The sequence below is a fragment of the Neophocaena asiaeorientalis genome, unplaced genomic scaffold (genome assembly GCF_003031525.2).
Source record: "Neophocaena asiaeorientalis asiaeorientalis breed wild unplaced genomic scaffold, Neophocaena_asiaeorientalis_V1.1 scaffold75, whole genome shotgun sequence".
NCBI classification, from domain to species: Eukaryota; Metazoa; Chordata; class Mammalia; order Artiodactyla; family Phocoenidae; genus Neophocaena; species Neophocaena asiaeorientalis.
Window position 1 is genome coordinate 1,392,723 of NW_020172719.1, and position 24,722 is coordinate 1,417,444.

Consider the following 24,722-nt stretch of genomic DNA (forward strand, 5'->3'; position numbering starts at 1 on the left):
TGAAAGCCAGGAAATGCTTTAGAACTTTCACCTCAATCAGTCAAACAGGTCCTAGCATGTGACAGGCATCACACACTTGTTGGCTGATTGAATCAACATGTGATAGTTCCCAGCACCTACCACGTGGGCTACCCCGGGGACAGAGAAATGCACAAGGGCCCCCGACAAGCCATGGATGCTCTGTCAGCATATACAAAGAGGAAGAAAGAGGGAAGGAAAAAGAGAGGAGGGAGGAAAAAGGATGTAAGCTAGCTTTTTGGCCTTTGTACGTGGTTCCTTTTACCTGGAATCTCCTTTCTCCTCTGCCTTTGGGTAATTAATAACCATCCGTACCTCCCCAGCCAGCGTGGATCCCACTGCTTCCTGGGGCCGCATTTATCCCCAGCACAGTGATATTTTGTAACTGCCTGTTTACCCGTCTTCTAAAGTCTAGCCTCTAAAGTTGTTTAGAGTTGATATCTGTGGTCCTGGGCACAGGACATGTTTAATAAATATTTGCCCTACAGGGTAAGAAATCACTCTGGGCCCACAAGCCCAGCAGTCATGAGACAACGAGAGGCAAACTCAGGGCAGCTGGACGCTGCCGAGGCGAGAGCCATCAGGGGAGCGAAGAGAAGGCTGCGAAGGATGAGGGTGGGAGGGGCCCCTGAAGGCTTCCTGGAGGAGAAGAGACAGCAGGAGGGTGAGAAAGCAAGAGCTGGAAGGGGGCAAAGTGCCCCCGGTCACCCTGCTCATCTGTCAAGTGAACATGGAGAAGGGAGCGCTGGTGGAAAGTGGGGACAGGGAGGCGGGTCTGAGGGAACAGGTGTTTGGGGTGAAGGAGACTTACCTCTTTCATCCAATCCTAACATTTCCCAAACGCCAGGACCGGACTTGAGCTGGGCCTTCAACCATGAGCATCCGGGCATGAGGAGAGAGATGGTGAGGGGCCCAGCCCAGCTGGAAGCAGGGGGTGGGAAGGGAAAGTAGACAAAGACTCCTGGGGCAGATAAGACTGGTGATTCTGGTCGCCCTCCTAGCAAAATGATCTCCCATAGGGAAGGAAAGCCACATGAATCAAGCGCTCCCATTAGCACTTTCAGTGACTGGAAAAACGAAATATCTTGAGTCCAGTAAGTCATGGAAGAGTTTACGATGTCATGAAAGATTTATTCAGTGGAATTTAAAAATCGTCTTTTGGCAAAATGGGGGCAGCGGGAAGGCTCTGTGATGAAAAAGGCAAAACATTCAATTCTATCATGTTATGATTAAATGAGGTACAAACTATGGTTATACGAAACGTGTATAAGGATTGGAGGGCAACAGGGAAGCGATTTGGAGGGGGGACCATTTTTCACTTTGAAATAGCTATCGTTACAATATTCTTTGGGCAATTTTTAAGACTCAGAGTAGGTGCTATAGATGCTGGGAAGCTATGGTGGAGTTCTGAGGGAATAGGTGCATAACGAAAGCCATGGTTAAGAAAGCAGAGTCTGGCAGTGGTCAACACGCGGCCTGGGTCTGGGTGGCCTGCTGTGCCAACATCCAGGGGTGAGGTGGGGGGCACGTGGATGAAGGTGCTGGGAAGGCTCTGCTAGGTGGCTAGGCTACAGTCCCAGTTATTCAAGCAAACACTAATCTGGGGGTTGCTGTGAAGGTGTTTTATAGATGTGATTAAAGTCCATAATCAGTTGACTTTAAGTAAGGGAGATTGTTCTAGACGATCTGGGTAGGCTGATTCAATCGGTTCAAAGGCCTTAGAGCAGAACCAAGGTTTCCCTAATGGAGAACGCCCACCTGTGGGCATCGTTTCCTGCAGAGAGTTGCAGCCCACCCTCTGGACGCCAGACTTGCCCAGGCAGCCCTCACCACCACCAATTCCTCAACGGAATCTCTGACTACGTATCTCCTGGCTCTGCTGCTCTGGTTGAATGCTGACCGACAAAGATGGCCACAGGGGTGGGGAGCAGAGGGGATCTGCAGACACCCTGGTGGGAGACAAGCGCAGTCGAGTGACGGACGCCTCCACAACACGCCAGTCCCCTGCTTAGCCCCCGGCCTGCATTCTGCACAGGCTCACGCCATCCCTCACCGCTCCCCTACGTGCCTCTTTGGGCCTTTGCCTGTCACTGTTCCCACCGCATCTGTCAGAGCCAGCCCACCCGTCACCTGCCCGGAGCCTCCTGGACATGCTGACCCCTCCCAGCCCACCCCCGGCATGCTCTGGCTGCCAGGCCCCCAGGACTCAAAAGTTCTCTCCCTAGTGACACCAGCGCAGCCCCCCCACCTGTCACTGCACCTGTCACGCTACCCTTGAAAGAAGGGGAAACGGAGGCCCAGGGAAATGGAGCCAGAGAGGGTGGTGGTGGCTGCGCTAACTCACACCGCTGGCGGGTTGCGGGGCAGGACTCTTGACACCAAACGTCGGCTCATTCCATCCTTCGTCACTAGCTCTGTCTTCAGCTTCTCTGCCCAATTCTGGAGGGCAGGGCACACAGCTAGCAATTCTTTTAAACTCCCCCTTGCAGTGCTCAGCCTGGTGCTAACATTCAGGAGGCACAACGTAAATACTTCTGCCCGTTTCTGGTTCAGCCCATGACACCTCGCTTGGTCTCACGTGGAGTGCAAAGCCGACTTGACTCCTTGACGCTGCCATGCGGGAGTGCCATGCGGGAGGGCGGCTCGTTTCCCAGGGAGATGGCCGCACGTGGATGGGCTGCGGGCAGGGCCGGGCTCCCCGGGGCGCTCCAGAAGGGTTAACAGCGCCCACTCCCCTTGGGCCCCCCTCTGTGCACCGAGGGCTTTCTCAGGAGGTGGCCAGCCCCGCGGGACCCCTCCCACCCAGAAACCACTCAGACTTTGGGGGGCCTTTGTGCTTTAATAAAGACGGTATTACTGAGTCGCAAAGCTTCCCTCCTTTCCAACCCTCCTCTCTGCCAGGGTTCCCGCTAAAGGTGAAGCGCTGTCATTCAAGGCCAAAGAAAGGGCTGAATTAAGACGCTAAACTCTTTTGACTTAATGTTACAATCTACGGCTCTCCCCGGACCAGTTGTGTGAGAAGTGCCCCCAACATCGCACAAAGGCCCCTCAGCAGTGGCTTGGGGTGTCCTCGGGCTCTGGGGGCGGAGGGCAGGGGATCTCCCTGCGGGGCTCTCTGCATGCATCTCATGAACGCTCTAGTTTCCTCTCTGAATGCAGACAGCAGCCGGGCGCTGGAAGAGCCCCACCACCAACGCCGTCCCCGCTTGCTTCGGGCTGCAACAAAGGCCACTTGAGGGCCGAGAGACAGCACTGCCCAGTTCCTTTCCTGGGCCTGTTCTCTCCCCTTTCACACATCTTTCCCTTTTATTCCCCCCTGCCCCCTTTACTCCTGCTTTATGCCTCATTGAATCCATCAGCCACTTTACAGGGCGCTCCTGAAGAAGAAATTTTCTGTGGGGGGCTCCTGATGGTCTCCCTGCTGGCAGCTCCAAACCCCCTTGGTGGTAGTGGGAGGGAGGGAGAAAAAGGCACACACTCGAGGGAGGAGCCACTGATGGCCCCTCCAGGCTGCATCTCCGTCTGGCAGGTCTGGGATAAGCTGGAGGCAGCAGGCACCCTCACCTGCCAAGAGGCCCCACCCTGCTCCTCCCCGCTCCCGAAGGGGTGTGATCCCTCACGATCTTAGGGCAAGCAGCTTAAGCCCTGTGAGCCTCTGTCTTCTCATCTGTAAAATGGGGCTAGCAATCGTACCTTTCTCATAGGGTTGTTTAATGGCTCAGTGGGCTAATGTAGCCTTAGAACAGGGCCTGGATCAAAGTGCCACTGAAACATCTGCTTTACCATTACCATCATGCAGAGGACGCGGGCTGTTTAAGAGCCCTTGCACAAATGTAACAGAAACAGGCTGTGGTTATCAGTGGGAAGACAGGTGAAGGGGAGTAAGAGGTACAAACTACTAGGTATAAAATAAATAAGTTACAAGGATGATGTAAGTACAGCACAGGGAATATAGCCAATATTTCCCAATAACTTTATATGGAGTATAATCTATAAAAACACTGAATCGCTATGTTGTACACCTGAAACTAATATTGTAAGTCAACTACACTTTAATAAAAGAAAGAGTCCTTGTACTACCTCCAACTCCTCTACTTGTTTGTGAATGAAGGAAGGAAAAGAAAAAAAAAATCAATTCAAGGCTATTTGCAGCTGTTTCTGTGCGAGTGTGTCTCTGTGTGTGTGTTTTCTTCTTTCCTGCCTTGGTGTCCTGGAGCTCTGAAAAGAATAAAAACAGTGGCCTAAAGCAGCGAGAAGGCAGAATTCTGCTTAAAACCCCAGCTAATCCTGCAGCTTCCTTTAAAGTGGCACCAGGAGGAGGCAGGGAAGAGGCCAGAACTGTTTTTGTAGCACCCTCCCCTCCCAACCACTGCTCCTGGAGACCAGGAAACGAGGGGGAAAAATCCATAAATCATCCTCTGAGAGGAGGACAGAAGAAGGAACCTCCAGGGGGACAGAGCAAAGAACAGCAGCCAGCTGGGCAGGGAGTGCGGGCGGCATGAGGGGGCACCTGACTAGCTGGTGGGCAGGAAGGGCTGCCTGCAGAGGGCAGAGCATCTAGGCAAGAGCTGGGCAAGCCGCCCCATTCAAAACTCAAAAGAGAGAGAAAGGTCTTAGACTCCTGTGCAGCATCAGGTCCCACAGAAGAAGGATGCCGCACCAAAAGGTGTCTCTGATCGGACACTTCTCTCCACCCCGCTGCACCTTCACCCTGGTCACCCGCTACTAGAGCTCCCCAGCCTCTCTGCTCCCACCCATCCATTGTCCACGAGTAGCCAGAGCCAGCTTTTCAGGATGCAAGTCGGATCGTGCTACCCCTGCTTAAAAATTTTCAGCGGCTCTCCACGGCCCTTAGAATAAAATCCCCGACCCTTCACCATGGCTGTTAGTCTGTCCCCTGCCCCATCACGTGCTAACATCGACTCCATCTGGCCTCCACCTTTACTTTGCCTCTCAAATTCACCGAGTCCTTCCCACTTGAGAATTTCATCTGTGCTGCTCACCAGGCCAATCCCTTCCCATCCTTCCCATCACAGATGAGGGCCTCTCTCAGGGAGGCTTTCCTGGCCCCCCCCACCCCGAGAGTGTCTCCTGCCCTAATTCTTCCCCCTCAAGGCCCCTGTCCTCCACCCACAGCGTTTCTATAGCTGTTTGTTCTCCATCTCCCCCACCAATAGTCAGCTTCACAGTCTGACTCGCTCACCACTGAAAAGAGCCCCCAGCCTGGTACCTGGCACACAGTAGGTGAGCGATAAACATTTAATGAATGAACAGAAGAATCAATGAGTAACATCCATAGCTAGTGAGCATTCGGATACAAGAACCAGAACATTTAGGAGCTGGAAGGGCTGGGGTGAGATTTTAAGATTCCTTCAGAAAAGCTCTCCATTGCAAACAACCACTGTAGCTTTGCAGCATCTGAAGTGGTCCACGTTTGGGGTGACAGCAATTTAGGTGTTAGTTTCTTGTTACATGTCAAATAGTTTGCATTAATTAGTTTAACAGAGGCGAGATCCATGAACTTTTTCTGTGAAGGGCCAGATAGTGAATATTTTAGCCTTTGTGGGTCACACAAACTCTGTTGCAACTACTCAGCCCTGCCATTGTAGTAGCACAAAAGCAGCTGAAGGCAACGCAGAAACAGATGGATGTGGCTGCGTTCCAATAAAACTTTATTTACAAAAGCAGGCCATAGGTGAAATCTGGCCAAAGGCCAATGCTGACCGATCCCCGGGTCGGACTAAGGTCTAGCAAAGCCACAAGAGAATGACACGTAGTAAGGACTGGTTTTTTCAGTCTTCAAAGAATATGCATAGCAGGTACTAGGCTATCACCATTCCCTAAGGTTGCTTCCATGCTGTAGGATGACAACATAGAATAAAGACAGGAGCACCTTGAATTTATTTGAAATTATTGTTTCATAGAACATAAAGGATTTCAGTTGTGTCATTCTGCATGTCAGCAATGTGTTTGTACAAATGGGAAGTTCTAAGAGCAATTTTCACTCTGGAGGTCCTGGGGAGCTACTGTTGAATGTCTAGGTGGGTGGCTGAGTGGATGGATGGACAATAAAAATGGACAAGACAGGATGCTTTCTAGGGTGATTACAAAGTAGACTTGGTCAACAACTGGAGAGGTTAGGTGAGGAGTTGTCAAAACAAGTTAGTGGCTTGAGGCCTATGAGACCAGAGGGAGGACCTGGTGGTGGCGATGGGCAAGATGGATTTGGTGGGCAAATAATAAAAAAAACAAGGAAAGAGCAAAGCCAGTCTTTTCAACAAATGGACATCCACATGCAAAAATGAATCGAGACACACACCTTACACCCTTCACAAAAATTAACTCAAAACGGGTCATAGATCTAAATGCACAACTATTAAACTCCTAGAAGATAACATAAGGGAAAACCTAGATGACTTTGGGTATGGCAAAGACTTTTAGATAAGATACAACACCAAAAGCACAATCTATGAAAGAGCTAGTTGATAGGCTGGACTTCATTAAATTAAAAACGTCTGTTCTGCAAAAGACAATGCCAAAAAAATGTGAAAACAAGCCACAGACCAGGAGAAAATATTTTCAAAAGACCCATCTGATAAAGGACTGTTATCCAAAATACACAAAGAGCTCTTACAACTCAACAATAAGAAAACAAACAACCGATTTCAAAATGGGTCAAAGACCTTAACAGACACCTCACCAAAGAGATATACAGACAGTAAATAAGCATATGAAAAGATGCTCCACATCACCTGTCATCAGGGAAATGCAAATTAAAACAATAAAGAGATACCACTACATATCTATTAGGATGGCCCAAATCCAAAACACCAACGATGCCAAATGCTGGCAAGGATGCAGATAACGGGCGTTCTCTCATACTGCTGTTGGGAATGCAAGATGGTACAGCCAATTTGGAAGGCAGTTCAGTGGTTTCATACAAAACTAAGCATGCTCCTACCATAAGAACCAGCAGTCATGCTCCTTCGTATTAATACAAAGGAGTTGAAAACATATGCCCATACAAACGCTTGCACGCGAATGTTCACAGCAGCTTTACTCCTAATTGTCAAACTTGGAAGTACCCAAGATGTCCGTCCATAGGTGAATGGATCAACAAACTGTGGTACGTTCAGACAATGGAACATTACTCAGTGTTAAAAAGAAATGAGCTATAAAGCCATGAAAAGACATGGAGGAAACTTAAATGCACATTACTAAGTGAAAGAAGTCAACCTAAAAAAGCTACATACAGTATAATTCCAATGATACGGCATCTGGAAAAGTCTAAACTATGGAGACAGCAAAAGACTGGGTTTTTTTTGTGTGTGTGTGTGGTTGCCAGGGATGGGGAAGGGGGGAGATGAACAGAGGATTTTTAGGGCAATGGGACTATTCTATATGATACTGTAATGGTGGATCCATGTCATTACACATTTGTCCAAACCCACAGAATGTACAACACCAAGAGTGAACCCTAATGAAAATCATGGACTTTGGGAGATTATGATGAGTTTAAGTAGGTTCACCGGTTGTGATAAATGTACCACTCTGGCGGGGGATATTGATAATGGGGGAGGTTATACAGTGTTGGGGGCAGGGAGTGCATGAGAAATCCCTGTACTTTCTGCTTCATTTTGCCGTGAACCTAAACCTGCTCTAAAAAATAAAATCTTTAAAAACAAAAAACAAGGACACAAGAAAATCACAAAGATGTCTCCATGCCTTAGCCACTTGATTTCAATTATCAATTGAAAATGATTATCATCCAGAAGATGACCAGTTATAAACAGCCTGGAAGTTTCCTCCTGAAGAAAGCAAGTGTTTCAGAATCCTATATTTTCTCAGGACTTGATATACAATTGAGAAACGTTCTTATTTATTTTGTTAATCCAGACTTGTGAGAATTTCCAATATTGTCCAGAGAGAGAAGAAAAATAACCTTGTAGAACTAAAACCAGGGCAAGAAAATAAATGGCTTACTAAGCCCCTGCCACGCGCTCAGAAATCGGATCCATGTGTTCTCTTTGAACCTGGACATGAACCCACAGCTGGAGGTATGAGAACAGATGAGTACCAGGCCTAGGGAAGGCAGACAGATCTGGATTTGGATCCCAACTCTGCTCTTTCCAAGCAGGGTGGTCTTAGGCAAATCTTGTAGCCTCTCTGGGCCTCCACTTCCTTATTTATATAATAGGGTTTGGACTTAAACCCTCCCAGCTCGGACAAGCTATATTCTAACATTCCAGAGCCAGTTCTCCGCCATTAGAAGCCCCATGTTCATAGGACCTGACTGTCTATAACTGTTCCCCAGTGTGTCCCAGCACCTCACAGGGAGCCCCTGCCCAGGCAGGATTCATCCGTTCCTCAAATGTTCACTAAGCAACAGCCATGTGCCACTTGCTATGTGCCAAAGCTGGAACCTAGCTACTCTCTCTCCAGCCAGAGCAGCTTCTTCTGGGAGTTCGTGTTGCTTGCCCTGACTCTGGGAGATGCTGCATGCGGGCCTCTGTGATGTCAGAAGGATGAAAAGCACTGAGGAAGGCGCAGGAGGAGATGGAGTGAAGGTCACATACAGCGATTGTCCTTGGTGGGAGCAATGACGCCAACACAGCGTCAGGGCCCACACACCGCCCCTCGGGCCGCTAGAGAGCACTGCTATACCTTCACCTATCGCCTTGCCACGGCTTCATCTGTGATCTACTTATTTGTGACGTGATCCGAAATCCCTACTTACAGAGCCACCTGCCAAGAGGCTGAGCCTGCAGCGTCTGCATGAACTCCTGAGCGGGGGATGGGCTCTCGATTGCGTTAAGGCTGGGGTTATAGTTTTTGCCTTGGAGACAGGATGCGGCCAGGAACTTTTTCCAAGTTAATGAAATTGCAGAAATTTCTGGTGAAGCCCAGGTATGGAGAGCACGCTGGAACTTGGGATGCAGAGGAAGAGCCAACTCAGGCGTGGCCTGGACAACAGCAGGAATATGGAGTTCTTGCTGCTTCCTTCAACTGACTCCTGAGAGCGGCCCTGGCCAGGGTCCCGCAGGCAGGCGGCAGGGGCAACCTCTGCCCACTCAGGAAGACTCAGATGACTCTGTGTTTATTTTTAACTGTTTTTGTACAAAATCGAAAAGCCTTTGGACACTGGGCTCATGTTCAAGGTGAGATGAATGATAAACAGTAACAAAAGCATCAGACCCTCTCCTGAGGAGCCCACATGCTGATCCGGGCTCCCCCGGTCTCCCCAAACTGTCAGATGTGACCTACAGAACCTTGTCATTTATAAACAGCCAGGGAGCTGGGCCACCAGACCAGGTCCCAACCTGACACTTACTCACTGTGAGACCGTGGACAAGTCCCTTCTGCTCTCTGAGCCTCAGTTTCCTCATGCATAAAATACGGGTGCAGATGGACCAGATAATCTCTAAGGAACCTCACAGGTCCAGCAAACCACATCTCATCCTGGACACTTACCCTGGTCTTGGGCATGAAACATGGGGAAGAGCTAGCAGTTTCCTCTAGCAGTCTTGAGGAAAATACTTGTTCATACGACTTCAGCATTTCCCTTAATAGCACCATTTAGATCCAGCTGCAACCAACAATCATGGAGCACCTACTATGTTCTAGGCATTCTCATTAACGGCCTCTTCATAACCAATCCATAAGGAAATTGCCATTGTCCTCAGGTCACAGATAACAGGAATGATGGTACACTCACCCAGAGGCATAGGCTACGTGGTCACCGAGGCTTGGGGTTAATCCCAGCCCTCCCCTCCCTACCTGAGTGTCCTTGAGCAAGTTATGTAACCCCCCGAAGCCTCAGTTTCCTCATCTGTAAAATGGAGATAATGCTAGCTCCTGCGTCTCATGGGGTTGTTTCAAGGTCTGAATGGAAGGGGCATCTGAAGTACTCAATAACCGTCACCTTGCCTTCCCTAAATCTTTTCTGAAATCTCTCGGAACATAGCTCACCGGCTCTTCCTTGATACCTGGTCCCTGCCTTAGGATTCTCTGACACACAGGCTCGATGTCCCAGCCAATGGCAAGTGGCCCCATTGGGGACTGAGCTTCCTCCTGAGGGCTGAGTGGAATGAAATTCTGCCGTGGCCCTGGTCCAGGACCAAGAGCTCAAAGCCACACATGCATGTGGACAGCCCATGTGCGCGCCCGCACCAAAACCTCATCACTGCAGCCCTCACTGGCCCAGCGTGGACTCGCGGAAAGGCGGTCATCACAGTAGGAGCAGTAAGAGCACCACCCATGATACCTCCTCCCTTTTTTCTATGGTTCACAAGGCACGTTCACATATGTCACCTGGGTAGGGTAGAGGCTGTGCTTTATTTATCTTTACATACCCACTGAATAATGCTAGGTATTAAGCAGATACTCAGAAACTACTTCTTGAATGAATAGGTTTTATAACAAGATGTTTTTAAATCACCGTCTACTCAGCACATATGATCAGTTCCCCATTCTGCTAAGTGCTGAAATGTGCAGTCTTGCATTTCACTCCTATAACCATCCCTGAGACGAGGTCACTCATCAATCCCTGTTTTGCAGAAGAGGAAACAGGCTCAGAGAAGTTAAATGATGCACCCAAGGTCTCAGCCAGTGAGAGAGAGAGACCTGAGATGTGGACCATGGTTCCAGACCCTGGTTCTCACCCCCTCCAGTCTTTCTCCTCTTCTTTAGCCAGAAGAGGCAGCAAGGGGGGCATGGGGGCAGGATGCATGTAGTCGGTAATACAATGAAGTTTATGTTTGGAAAAACAAAAAAAATCCTGTTGTCTTTAAGATACAAACCAGAGAAAGCAACGATCAGCAAAATCACCTCGGCTGAGAGGACATGAGAGTCTCTGTTCTACTCTCTGGTCCCTGAGGCACAGTTATGACGACTTTCTAGTCCGTCCTTGGCCTCCTTATAGCCCACAGCACGGGGCTTGTTGGTATCTCTTCTGTGTTCTCCTAAGCCCCTCCTGCAGGTCTGCCCGCCTCCCACATTCTAGCAGTTTCCTCTTCATCTCACCTACCACTGTGGGAGCCAAGGGGACCATCTCTTGCAAAAGGTCCCGGAGTTATTAAGTTCCTATTTCCTTGGACGTTTTGTCTTCACCCACTGCCCCAGCCAATAACTTAGAATAAAGTTTATGAGCAACTGCCTACCAGAAGCAGGCAGGTGGGGAGTGACACAGTCAGGGTGACACAGGCATTTAAAAAAAGTCTGATTTTCCTCTTTTCCACAAATGAGGAAACTAACGGCACTGACACTCAGCCACAGGACCAGGGGTGATGGAAATGGCGGGGACTGGTCAACCTAGTATCCCTAGAAGCGGGTGGCTGTGGCTCAACTCAGCCCAATGCTACCGGGTAGGTAATCAACCCCAGCACGGCCCAATCTTCCAACTTTCCGAGGGACGACAGAGTCCTATATCTTTTTTCACATATTTCACAAGAAACTTCCTGACTTCTGAATGTTGGTAACTAATTCTCCCCCACCTCCTTTCTTTTTAATATGATACATGAGTGGGCTGGACTTGGCCATGAGCTACACATTTATAACCTCTAGTGAGACTTGTGGTACAGATGGCTGTACTCCTCAGACGGCCCTTTGCTGCCCTCACTTCTAAGCCTCCCTGGCGGTTGGTAAGCCTGTGCCTTAGGCTCAGGCCAGTGGCCTGTGAGTGGAAGAGCCGCAGTAACTTCCAGGCCAGGGCAGTGCAGAGCTGGCTGTCTCCCTCCATTTCTCCTCCCCTGTGAGGCACTGGCCCTGGAGCCCACCTGCTGCAGCCGGCACAGCAAGGCTACAAGATGGAGGCTGGTGAGAACTCGGGATCTGTAGCGGAGGCACCCAGCACCACCTGCCCTAGCACACGCCTGGAGTGCAGGTCTTCATTACAAAAACCCCATGGTAGTAGTTTAGCATTTCCTGGTTTCCAAAGCACCTTAACTCTACTTTCCTTATATGACTCTCAACCCAGTTAGAAAACAGGACCAGGCTTTATTATTTCACAGTTGAGCAAACTGAGGCTCAGAAGGTAGAACCGAACACCCCGAGGTATGTGGCAAACAGGCAGTGGACTGGGATTCCAGCTCTGGACTCCTTGTCTAGCACTCCTCCTAGCCTCCAACTTAGGAGCTGGCCTTTGCAACGTGAGCCCCCTGGCATTCTCTGGGTCACCTGTGGCTTGTCCAAGGACGACTCGCCCCTCCCCTGCCCGCGGCTAGCTAAAGATCCACCTCTTACTTTTCCTGTGGACTTGGTCCCCTTCCAGATGCAGAAGTAACAGATGGTCCAGGCTGCCAGCAGACACAAGGCCAGCTCCCAGCGAAGGTTCCCAACATGCTCGATCCCATCTGAGATGGCCAGGACCCGGCGCCTGCAGGAGGGAGGGCAGAGAGTCACGGGGGTTGGAGATAGCCCACACTGACCCCACCATAAGCAAAGCTAGTGCTGCAGAGGGGCAAGGACAGCCCACTCACTCACTCATTCGCCCACCATTCACCAAGGGTCTTCTCTGAGCCAAACTCAGGGCCGGGTGTGGGAGCCTCAGAAAGGAGAAAGACTCAGCCACAGCCTTCATGGATTCGCTCCATGGGGGATAGGATGCGGGTTAGCAGATGGTTTATGGAAACAGTATGGTAAGAGCTGCAATGGGAAGAAGCACAGGGACTTTGGGAAGACCGAGAAGTACCTAGCCCACCTCAGGGGTGCTGGAAGACGGCAGGACGGTCCATAAACATCCCAGGTCCCTCCCTCAGGGGAGATTACACAACCCTGCTGAACTCAACGGTGGCCAGAGGACTTGCTTTGGCCAGCGGCACACACTTCCCTTCAGACGGAGGCGTTCAGAGGCAGGCGGTGTGGTCCGCCATGTTCTCTTTGCCCTAGTGTGGCTCTCATAACAGAAGCATGTGTTCAAGGTGGACCTCTAGAAGTCCAAGTTCCTAAGTGAGTACATGAGCCCTCCTGCCACCCCACATGAGCGGGGTGGCTATTTTTAAATGCAAGAAGCAAGAAGCAAACTCTGCTGAAAGACAAATGCTGGATGATATCACTCTATGTGGAATCTAAAAAATACAACCAACTAGTGAATAAAACAAAAAAGAAGCCGGCTTCCAGATACAGAGAACAAACTAGTGGCTACCAGTGGAGAGAGGGAAGGGGGGAGGGGCAAGACAGGGGTAGGATTTTTTTTTTTTTAAGGGGTTATTATGGGATTATATAAAGTCATGGGTGTGAAAATTTTGAAAACTGTAAAGTACTGTAGAACTTAAATAACCTTTCATTCAAAAAACAAAAAGCCACAAAAACAAAAAGAAACCCAACTCTGTTGCTTCAAGCTACTAAGTAAGATCTTTGTTACTACAGCATAATCCAAACTCTCCTGACTGCCGCAGGTGTCAGAGAAAGCTTTCTGGAAGAAATGATATTTGAGCCAGATTTTGAAGGATGATAGAGTTTAGCCAGGAGAAGGAGCGGGTAAAGATTGTTTTAGGCCCAGGGACTAGCAAAAGCAAAGGCCAGAAAACAGAGCATGGGATACTTGGGGAACGAGGAAGCCCAGAGACCAGAAGTGAAAAGCAGGACAGAGAAACAGAGGAGGCATCCTCGGGAGCCTTGAATAGTGTGCCAAGGGGCAGGGGTGTCCCAGAGGGCCCAGGCCACAGGAGAGGGGGATCCTGGCTGCGCTGAGCCAACGTGATCAGCCACGGCCCTCCCTCAGACCCCACCAATCCTTCAGGGCTGACACAGGCCTGGCTCCTACAACCCAGCCTGGGGTTTGTGTTTCTCTAAAGTCAGACTCGCCACGCTCCATATTGTGCAGAACCATGGCACCAACACAAACCCCCTCCACACTCGCTCCACGAACCCCATGCCGGCTGCCAAGCCACCCCCACCGGACCACGCCAGTCGCCTGGGCGCTCTGGGAACGTCCTTTGAGAAAGCAGCTCCCATCCCACCAAGCATGAAAGCCTCCCTCAGTGTCTGTCTCCCTGGGAATCCACTTGGGGCCTGATTTTGCATTAATTACTCAATGACACCAATTAGCGCTGGTCTGCAGGCTCCCTCCAGCCCCAGCCCCTGTCGGAGAAATCAGGCAGGCCCCCAAATAAAATTGGGCTGTGTGCAGCTGGGGATTACTCGAAAGGAAGCCAGCTCTCACACCTATAGGCAGAAGGGGGAACATCTACTAAATATACATTTATTGAGCATGTACTAGGTACCAGGCACTATATTAATACTGAGGATAAAAAGGCACGCATGGTATGGGGCTTGCCCTGTACTAGGATAAGTTGGACAAAAAGAAGTCCAAGTTATCTGAGAAAGAAAGGAGACAGCTGCTTAGCTATAATGGTTGCTTTATTTGCTTCTTAGATCCTAGCAGTCTTTGGCTTTAATTCGTTTTAAAACGACAGGCTGTATTAAATGAAACCTTTAAGAGGATCTATCATTAAAACAGAGCAGCAGGACCCAGAGCATGGTCCTTGTGGGGTGCTTGCCAAAAATACAAAAATTCCTGTGGACCCACTGAGTCTGAATCCTTACAAAATGGTTCCCGGGAAGCTACCTTTTCCTGTGTTTCCCGGAGGACAGCTCATGCACAGCAAGGCTTGAGCAACACTGCAGAAGGAGAATTTCCTGGTGTTGGAGGAATGATGTACAGACTCCAAGGGTTTTGTTTTGTTTGTTTGTTTCTGAGAGGACGTGGACAGGGAGTTAGGCCTCCTCTGAGAGGGTACTGAAAGGATGTACTTTCTCCCCAGAGAAATACCCTGATGTGCCCGTTCACTCCCCAAATTCTGCAGGAACTTCAGGGCGCTCACAAACGCCCCTGTCTCCAGACTTAAAGCCTCGTAGCCGAGGATGCATAAGTACCACCTTACAAACTGCCCCCCCCCGAAGCTTCCCAAACACCCATCAGGTGGCGAATGGGAAAGGACAACCCAGAGCAGGAAAGAAAGCGGCTATGGCAGACGGAAATGCCCAGGGTACTCTCTGTGCCTGTCACTGCAGCCTCGAAATCTCCATTAAAGAAACACCGAGACAGGTCTAGCAGGGCTGCATGCACACCCATGCCCTCTTGCTGGTGAGGTTGTTTCCTGAACAGAGAATCTGAAAACTGGAAACAGCACAGGGACAGAGGGAGAAAGAAGGGAGCAGACCCGCCAGGAGAGAGCTGGTGCAGGCCCCCCTCTTCCACAGTTTGGATGCTGCAAACTTTTGAGTCATGCAGCTGGCTTCAGCACCCTCTCGCTTAATTGAACAATCTAATTCCCCAAATGGGAAGCAGATTACTAAAAGCTATGCAGGATGAATTGCTCTTTTGTTCCACCAGACCTTATTTGAAAACATCCTCAAACTATTTTCTTTAGGTTTAACCAGCACTGACTCTAACTAGCAAGGGACATTGAGTTTCTAAAGAAAGGAGGCTCGGGGACCAGGTTCTCAGCCTGCAGGACTGCGGGGTTGTTTTCAAATCTACAAGGGCAGCCTTTGACAGCATGGGAGCTGGGACACTCAACTCTGGAGACTTGGAGAAAGCACAGCTCTTCCTGGGAAAAAACTTTCTTAATGACCCTCCCCCGTGAAGCGCTGGGACAGAAGAAAGGTCTGAATAAGGAAGAGTTTGCTGCCAACACCCTGGCAAAAAAGGACCCAGGAACAGACCTCCCGACACCGCTCAGGGGGCGGGACATGTTGCAGACTGGATGGGGCCCTTCGGAGGGATTCATTTACCCAAGTAATACTGTGCGCCTACTATGAGCCAGGCATGAAAGCAGGTTCTTCATGAAGCATTTTTTTCAGGCCATAAGACTATTTCTGGAGATTTCCACCCAGCACTTGGAGGTGTAATGCCTCTGCTTCTCCAGCCCTGGGCACACACAGAGATGGCTGGGCTCAAAAGCCAGCTCTGCTCCTGACAAGCTATGTGACCTTGGGGAAGGGACGTCACCTCCTTTCCATAGGTTTTCAAGCAGGAACTCATCTCACCTTCCCAACAATCCTCGAGGTAGACGTAACTGTTATCATCATTTCAAAGATGGGGAAACCGAGGTGCCAGGCGGTTAGGTAACTTGCCGAAAGTCATGCCGAGAGCAAGTGACGGGCGGGATCTGAACCCAGGGATCCTGGCTCCAGGGCCCAGACTTTCAGCTGCAGTGCTAGCTCCTAGATTCCCCCATGACACTAAAAACACCCCTTCCTTCCTTCTTTACAAATTAAAGCCATGGTGAATGCACCCCCCCTAAAGCTACCTCACGTGACTTCGTGCGCTGGGCTTTAGTAGTACACGGCACTCATCTTTCACACATTTATTAATTTATTCAAATGATACTTATTAAGGTGTTTTCAGTGTGTCAGGTACTGTGCTACACTTGGGGTCCTTCAAGAGCTCATGGTCCACGGGGGAAGACGGACACGGGAACAGAGCAGAGTGTGGAGAGGGCAAGGACAGCAGGGGACCCTCAGTGCAGATCTGGCCAGTATCCGGACGTGGGAGTGGGGCTGTGGAGGCCCTGGAGGGTTAACAAAGAAGAGGGAGGCATTTGGGGCAGAAAGTCCACCAAAGGCAAAAGCCAGGTGGCTGGAACAAGGGCTCAATGTGCAGCAGGAAGCAGGGTAAGAAGTGGGGGCAAAGGATGAGGCTGGAGTGATGAGCAAGAGCTGGACTCTGAGCCTTGCTGAGGAGCTGGGGCTTCATCCTGAGGGTGATGGAAGCCGAGAAGAATCTTAAAAAAGAGGAAGACTCCATCAGGTGCATGTTTCTGAAAGCTCTCTTTGGCTGCACTGGAAAGACTGGATGGTAAGGGTGGAATGGAGCAAGGTGCCCAGTGTGGAGACTTTTGCCTTAATTTGGACAATAAAGAGGGAGGGGCTGGACTAAGGTAGGAAAATGGCCCTGGAGGGGAACAGATGGGCTGGGGAGCAGCAGGGGTGCAAGGTGGCTGCCTGGGGGTGGCAGGTAGCAGGGAAGTTGGAGGTCCAGACGGATGCCAGGTTTGTACCTTCATGGATGGGGGTCATTAGCTGAGCAGGAATGAATTGTCAATTGGTGTAGAGGAGGAGGAGGTGGAGGGTCAATCTTTTTTTGTTTTGTTTTTTGCGGTACGCGGGCCTCTCATTGTTGTGGCCTCTCCCGTTGAGGAGCACAGGCTCCAGACGTGCAGGCTCAGCGGCCATGGCTCACGGGCCCAGCCGCTCCGTGGCATGTGGGATCCTCCCGGACCGGGGCACGAACCCGCATCCCCTGCATCGGCAGGCAGACTCTCAACCACTGCACCACCAGGGAAGCCCCGGAGAGTCAATCTTTTAGATAAGGTGATTTTGAGATGCTTGTGGAACACCCAGTCGGCTGCAAGGCCCAGAGGCAGCTGGGTGTCTGGGTACAAAGCTCACAACAGAGATGCAGGCAGGAGATTCAGACCTGAGCCCTTGGCCATCAAGTGTCCTGGGAGAGCATGAGGCCTCCTGGGGAGAGCTGGGGAAACGGGAGGGAGAGGGCTGGCCACAGAACCCTCAGAACCCCATCATTTACAGGGCAGATGGAGGCTGAGAGGAGCCCTTTGAGAAGACAGAGAAGGGTTAGGCATCCCTGAAGAAGGTGGCATCCCCAGAGGCAGAGGGAGAGGGCGTTCCAGGAGGGCAAGCAACCCATCTGCCAAGTGCCTCCAAGCAGCCTGGTGAGAGGGAGAGCGTTGCGGGATTCGGGGCCAGAGTGGCAGGTGAAGCAAGGAGAGCTGCCCAGCCCTGGCGGGGCAGACTTCAGACAGCAGCACGCAGGGAGCAGAGGGGAGGTGAGACCTGTTGAGGCGGCTCTTTGGGGAAGTTGCTCTGATGAGAATGCAAACTAGTAGTTCTCGGCCACAGGGCATCAGAGCTGTCTTACTTACACCTGTTTTATTTTCAGGTTGGCATGACTGGGATACTTAATGGGAAAGAGCCAGGAGGGAGGGGAAGCTTCAAATGCAGAAGGGAATGGGGGGTGAGGGAGGAAAGAAGCAGGTAGAACTCTCTGAGACGGGCAGCAGGGAAAGAATCCATGCGTGGAGACGTCATTTCTACAGGAAGAAGAGAGAAAGAATTGGGAATCCAAGAGGTGAGTTGAAAAGCAAACTATCCTCATTAAGAGACTCTCAGAGTAAGGAACAAGAAGGAGCTGGTAGCAGAGGGGACCGTGGTAGGTGCCACCCAAGAGCCCTCACATCTCACTGCATTCAGTCCTCACACCAACATAACTACCATGAGGGCATTCTTATACCCATTCTACAGGTGGGGAGACTGAGGCCCAGAATGGGGAAGCAACTGGCCCAGATTGGGACCTGAAACCAGGTTCTTCTGATGGCCTCACATCCTTCTGTCTCGGCAGAAGCTGACCCCAGAGAGAGGATGCCTCCCACTCAAGGCTTCTGCTATGTCCTCCGCAGTCTGAGGGAAGTGGCTGGAATCCGATCCTGCAACACCCTCACTGTCCTCTCTGTGTCTCACACACACAGAGGGGCTGAGTCCAGAGGGAAGGAAACAGCCTCATACCTGGCGCTTTCCTTCCACATGCTAGCTTCCAGAGCCGAGAGTCGTTTGACCAGAGAAAGCAGAGATGGAGTAGACCCTTCTCTCCCACCACCGCAGAGGGCCTGGGAGGGGCGCTGTGGGAACGGGTCCCAAGCCGACCGGGGAGGCCTCATCTCAGTGTCCAGCATGGAGCCGGCAAACGCATCACCTTTCTTTAACCTGCCATGGAGGGTAGCACTGCCAGGGATGCAGAGGCCGCCCTAAAAGCTGGCACTGAGGGACTGCGCTATAAATAGCCTTGCTCAGTCCTCCTTTCTGGTCTCCCAAAGCAACAAACAAAGACAGCCCATCACCCAAACAAATGCGCCTTCCCTGCCCCCTCCATAATCCCTCCACCTTCGGGGTCCTGCTTTCACTTCCCCGGCCCAGTGCAGGCCCCCAACTCTCCCCGTGTACGGGGTCTGCTCCTGCAGAGCCCTCGGTCGAGGCCCTAAACTGAGCTGGGGACTCAGGGCAGGGGTCCTCCTAGGCCTCTGCATCATGCGTTCACTCAGGAGAGTGACTGGATGCTACCTGTGCGTTGCTGAGGGCCCTAAGAGCAGGGCCTGCAGTGATGAGGAAGGCAGGTGAGTCCTGCCCTCAGGGAGGAGAAAGGTGATGACAAGGTCAGTGACAGTCTGCACTCCCTCCATGCTTACTGAGGCCAGTGCAACCATGATTCCTACTTTACTGATGGGAAAACTGTAGCTTAGGGCAGCAACATGCCCAGAAAGGCAGAGGCAGAACCTGAAGCCTCATCTATCCAACTTCAGAGACAGTGCTCGGACCCATGGCCCCATCCTGGGGAAGATGGACTAGAAATGTGTCACCCAGGGAAGACAACTAGGCAACGAAGCTGGTCTGTGGGGTCTGGAGCTCCCATGCCAACTTCTTCTATCACTGCAGAAATCCTCCTCCCAGGTCGTGAGGAAGTCCCCTCCACTTTCCAGGATTCATTCCACGGTTCTCTCTGCCAAGAATGTCCCTGTAAATTCTCACATGCCTTAAAAATTCTGCCTGTCCTTCAAGCACCAGCTCAAATAATACAAAGCCTCACCAAGTGCTTCCTTGGTCCCCACCTGTACCCTGAGGACGGGTCCCTCCTTCCCCATGAAGGTGCAGTGAGCATCTACACACACCAGGCACTCCTAGGTCAGGGGTCAACAAACAGTTTCTGTAAAAGGCCAAATAGTACAGATTTAGGTTTCGCAAGGCATATGGTCTCCGTCCCAACTATTCAACTCTATCCTTGCAGTGTGAAAGCAGCCAGAGACAATATGTAAATGAACACTATGGCTGTCTTCCAATAAAACTTTATTTACAAAAACAGGCAGCAGATGGGATTTGGCTCATAGTTTCCTGACCTCTGTCCTAGGCTAATGCTTCCCAAAGAACACTAATCCTTTAATACACCCTGAGGTCACACTGGGACCTCACTGAGAAATGGCTGCACATTATAGCCCTCCTTAGCGAGTCCCAATGCTCATTAGACTATTAAAGGCTCTGAGAAGTCCTGCAATAAAGACACCTCTACAGCTCTGTCTAACCCAATGTTTCCCAATCTTATTTAGAACTATTCCCCATTAAGGTGAAAATTAAAACCACAATGAGATACCACTAGGGTGCACCCAAGAGGACGGCTGTAATCAAAAAGACAGACAACAGGGCTTTCCTGGTCGCGCAGTGGTTGAGAGTCTGCCTGCTGATGCAGGGGACACGGGTTCGTGCCCTGGTCCGGGAAGATCCCACATGCCGCGGGGCGGCTGGGCCCGTGAGCCATGGCCGCTGAGCCTGCGTTTCCGGAGCCTGTGCCCCGCAATGGGAGAGGCCACAGCAGAGAGAGGCCCGCGTACCACAAAAAAAAAAAAAAAAAAAAAAAAAAAAAAAAAAGACAGACAATGATAAATGTCCTCAAGAATACGGAGAAGTGGAACCCTCACATATTTCTGGTATGAATATAAAATGTTCTGGCCACGTTGGAAAAGTCTGGTAGTTTGTTAAAAATTTAAACATAAAACTCAGCCATTCCACTCCTAGGTTATTCAAAAAGAGCCGAAAACTGAAAACCACCCAAATGTCCATCAACCAATAGACAAACTGGGGTCTATCCATACAATGGAATATTACTCGGCCACAAAAAGGAACAAAGCAGTGATACATGCTAGAATATGGATGAACCCTGGAAACATTATGCTAAGTTTCATGAGGACAGTGACAGAGACCACACACTGCATGACTCCACTGAATATGCAACATCCAGACTACACAAATCCACAGAAACAGATAGAAGGTGAATGGCTGCCTGGCAGGGACAGTGAGATTAACTATAAATGGCATGAGAGATCTTGCTAGGGAAATGGAAATAGTACAAACCTATTTTGCGGTGACAATTTCACACTTGGCAAGTTTGCTCGAAAATCACCTACTTGCACACCTAAACAGCGTGCAGTTTATGGCATGTAAATTATACCACAAAGCTATTAAAAAGTTGATACGAAGGAAGTGCCCCACCACGTTTCTGCCTTTCCAAAGCAATACCTCCTAACTTTGTGTAGAACACACTTTGGCACAGAGCACTGGGCAGTCTCACGTATGTTATCTTGTTTTACACCCACTGCCCAGAGCAGACTAGGCTCCAAGTAGATATGGACCTTGCCATAGATCACAAACTGGAAAGTGGCAGAGCCTGGCCTTGCACACCAGTCTCCTGACCCCAAGTTCAATGCCTGTTCTGGTCCTGCATGGCTGGAGGGTAATATCCAGCAAGATAGGAAGCAGTGAGGAGAGGTGTCTATAAGTAGGGATCCCACGCCACAGAAAGGGCCTCACTGCTCCGTGGCCGGAATCCCAGCGCCCTCGGATTCCTGCCCTTCTCCTCCTTACCAGGACTCAGCACAGCCTTCCCAGACCCCCGGGTTCCACTGGTACAGCAGCTCTGCGTTATGAGTGGCCAAAAGCTCAGGGAGGGTCTGACACCTGGCGGGGTCGGCCCCTCCAAGACACTCTGTGTTAAGGCTGGCAGAGAGCCACTGTCTGTGACGGAGGGACTGCGGGCAGGAGAGGCACACATGACATCAGGAAAAGTCCTGGACGAAAGATCCAGAGCAGGAGCGGGCATCTGCCCCCAGGTCCAGGGTATCCCACCAGGAGGCCTCTGTGTTTTGAATGTCACCTCATCCACCTGCGCTGTGGGGTGGGAGAGTGGGGACAGGCTGAGAAAGGGCAAGATGCAGGGGTGAGAGGAGCCACCATCGACTGGTTACTGCCCCCCTGCTCCCGTCACTTTATGCTGACTACACCTGGAAGGGTGGTGAGGTGCACCCATTTGCCAGGGAGGAAAGTGAGGTTCAGAATCACCTGCCCAGGGCCCCCATGAGTGAGTGGGAGAGTCAGGTCCCAGCTCTGGTGCTTCTTCCTCATCTTAGAGGTCTTCCAGGGAAAGCATGGAGCAGAGTGTGCATGTGTGTGTGTGTGTGTGTGTGTGTGTGTGTGTAAATCTGGAGAGTTTCAAACACTTTCTCCTGGTTTTATTAGAAGTAATAAGGAATCGAGATAACACGCTAAAATTTGGGAACAACCCCTTCTGAGTTACTCTCTGCCTGAGCCTGAATTCAAGTCATTCATGAACCTCTTGTGCCACCAGCTGCAGGGCCACAACATACTCCAGGAGGCCAGCATCAATTTCCATCTCTCATCACAGTAGATCAGAGTCCACTTGCCTCACACTCAAGGCCTGGCTCAGCTGGAAACCACAGTATTCTGTTAAAAGCAACGTTCAAGTCATTTCCTAAAGGTACCTCTTGAAATCCAACAAGACAAAAGCCAACAGGTGTTTTGTGTTTTGTTTGTGCTGGGTGCTAGAGACAAGTCATTCCTCATTCGTTCCTCCCTCCCTCCACCAATTATACATCTCCGTCTACAGCAAAACTCTCTCTTCAAGAACCTAGGGCCACAGGGCTGCAGATAGAAGGGACACACCAGTCCGATTCTGCCCCGTGATAAAACAGGAAGCTGATGGCATTTCAGACACGGGCGGGAGGAGCATGTATGGAAGGGTGGAGGGATGCAGGTGGGATCAGAGAGGGCCGGCTCTCAGCCCAGCTCCAGCTCTTGCTAGACAAGAGAGGCACTTTGGATAAGTCCCTTAACCTCTCCCTGCCTCAGAATCCCCTGAGTGAGATGGGAATCTGTTCAGTGATGCTGTACCATGTATCCCACGGGTGGGTGGATCAAATGAAGCGATAGGCCTGGAGGGCCATGCTCAGGGCCAGGGTACACAGTAGCTGCTTAGCAACTAACTGCAACTTCCCTTCCTTTACTTCATCCATCAGGATGTAAAAGGAACCTCAGTTAGAACTCTTGTGGTTCCGTAAATCACTGCTTCCCATTACTCGGTGTAAGACATCCACTATTTATGAAAACAAATGCCCTCATAGCTGATTTTATATACAAATATCTTTAATGATCAAGACTGGATAATACTAGGAGTTCTATAAAAGGGAGCTGATCTAAGAGATGAATTACGTTTCTGAACCTGGGAACTTATACTCTTCAACAGACAGGGCAAAAGCAAAGTAACAGGACACAACTCCATGAGGTTAAAAAACATTCATTCATTCATTCAATTTCCATCCATGTGTTTGAATAAATATTTTGTGAGCACTTAGAATGTGCTGGCAGGACAACAGGGAACAAAACAGGACAGTCCTTGCTGGCATAGGGCTTATAGTCTAATGGAGGGAGAGAGAGAATAAACAAGTAAAAAAGACACAAGGATTTCAGATAACTCCTATGCAGACAATAAAACAGACAGATGGGGTTGAGAGGGACCGGGGTGCCGATTCAGCTGATAAGTGGAAGCAACAGGATGGGCAGGGAGGGCTTCCCAAATGACACGTGAATTAAGACTCAATGATAAGAACGAGCCAGACACCCAAGGACTTGGTGAGGAAACTTCTAAGCAAAGGGACTCTTCTATGCAAAAGCTGGACACTGAGCCTAGGACAAGCCCAGGACATACGAAAGACAGAAAGAAGGCCGGTGCGGAGGAGGGCAGAGGGGAAGACGAAGGAAGCAGGGGTGGCCCCGGGCCCACAGCAAGAATTAGAGTTTCACTTCAGCAACTTGGAGCCCAAATTTTGTGTCCAAATTAAAATCAGTTCAAGCGGCCACATGATTTAGAAATAAACAATTTTTTAAAACCTCCTCCAGGAAAGATAAACCAGAAAGACAAGACTGCATCCTTCTGAATAAAGATAGAGAACTGAATACCCTTAGAGCTTAATGCAGGCTCAGCACACAATATGCTCTCAACAAATGTGTGCTGAATGGATGCCACACAAAAGCGATTTCAACTGTATACATGGCGAGCATGCAGTTGCTTGCAAAACCCTGGGCGAGAGGGATGAGACGACTGAGAAAGGGAAGTGAAAATAGACCAAAGCCCATCTGATGCTACAATGCCAGTTACACTCTTATAGCACTCAATCCCTCCAGAGGACACAGGCTCAAAATGTAAAACCGCAAACATATTGAGATAAACTCACGGGTGCCAGATGCATAATGAGTTACTAAGGGAAACCAGGGTGGCCTGATTTTGAAATATGACATGAGGAAGACAAGCCGCCCCTGCCCCACAGGCCCCCTGCCTGAGCCAGAACCCAGGACTGACCCAGAGCCTGCGCTGTTCTCCCTGGCTAAGCCAGTAACATTAATTACTCCCTGAAAAGGAAAATGAACTTTCAAGATGCCAGATGCCCAAGGTCAGGGTAAAGCCATGGGCAGCCCTGCGGAGGGAAACAGCACCTTGTAACTGACTTTATGGGAATCTACGGGCTTGTCTCTCCTCCGCTTCTAGAGGGTTAGAACGGCGTCTTGCATTCCCACCACTGCCAATCACGCCAAGTGTCCTTACGTGCACCAGGAGCTCAGACGTTTGTTGAATGAATTAACAAGCACACAACTGAGGCAGTCCATTCTGACCAAGCAACGTGGCCCTGAATAAGGTCCCTGGAGTTAGAGGCAGTGAGAGCGAGACAGTAAGAGCACACTATAGATGGGAACCAGCCACACAAGGAAACAGCAAAGAGAACTAGGAAAGAAACATTTTTAAGGACACTTGATCCAATACTTGAAGGGCTGTCACATGGGAAAGGAAT

General features: G+C 50.3%; 1 protein-coding gene across 1 annotated transcript in view; it reads right to left on the minus strand.

Annotated features, from left to right (window-relative positions):
• The window catches only part of SLC6A11 (solute carrier family 6 member 11), a 121,033-nt gene that overhangs the window by 85,140 nt on the left and 11,171 nt on the right, over positions 1 to 24,722 (minus strand). The window contains exon 5 of the mRNA XM_024740201.1: positions 12,259 to 12,391. Coding sequence (XP_024595969.1) covers positions 12,259 to 12,391 — 133 coding nt within the window. The remainder of the gene's footprint in view (positions 1 to 12,258; positions 12,392 to 24,722) is intronic.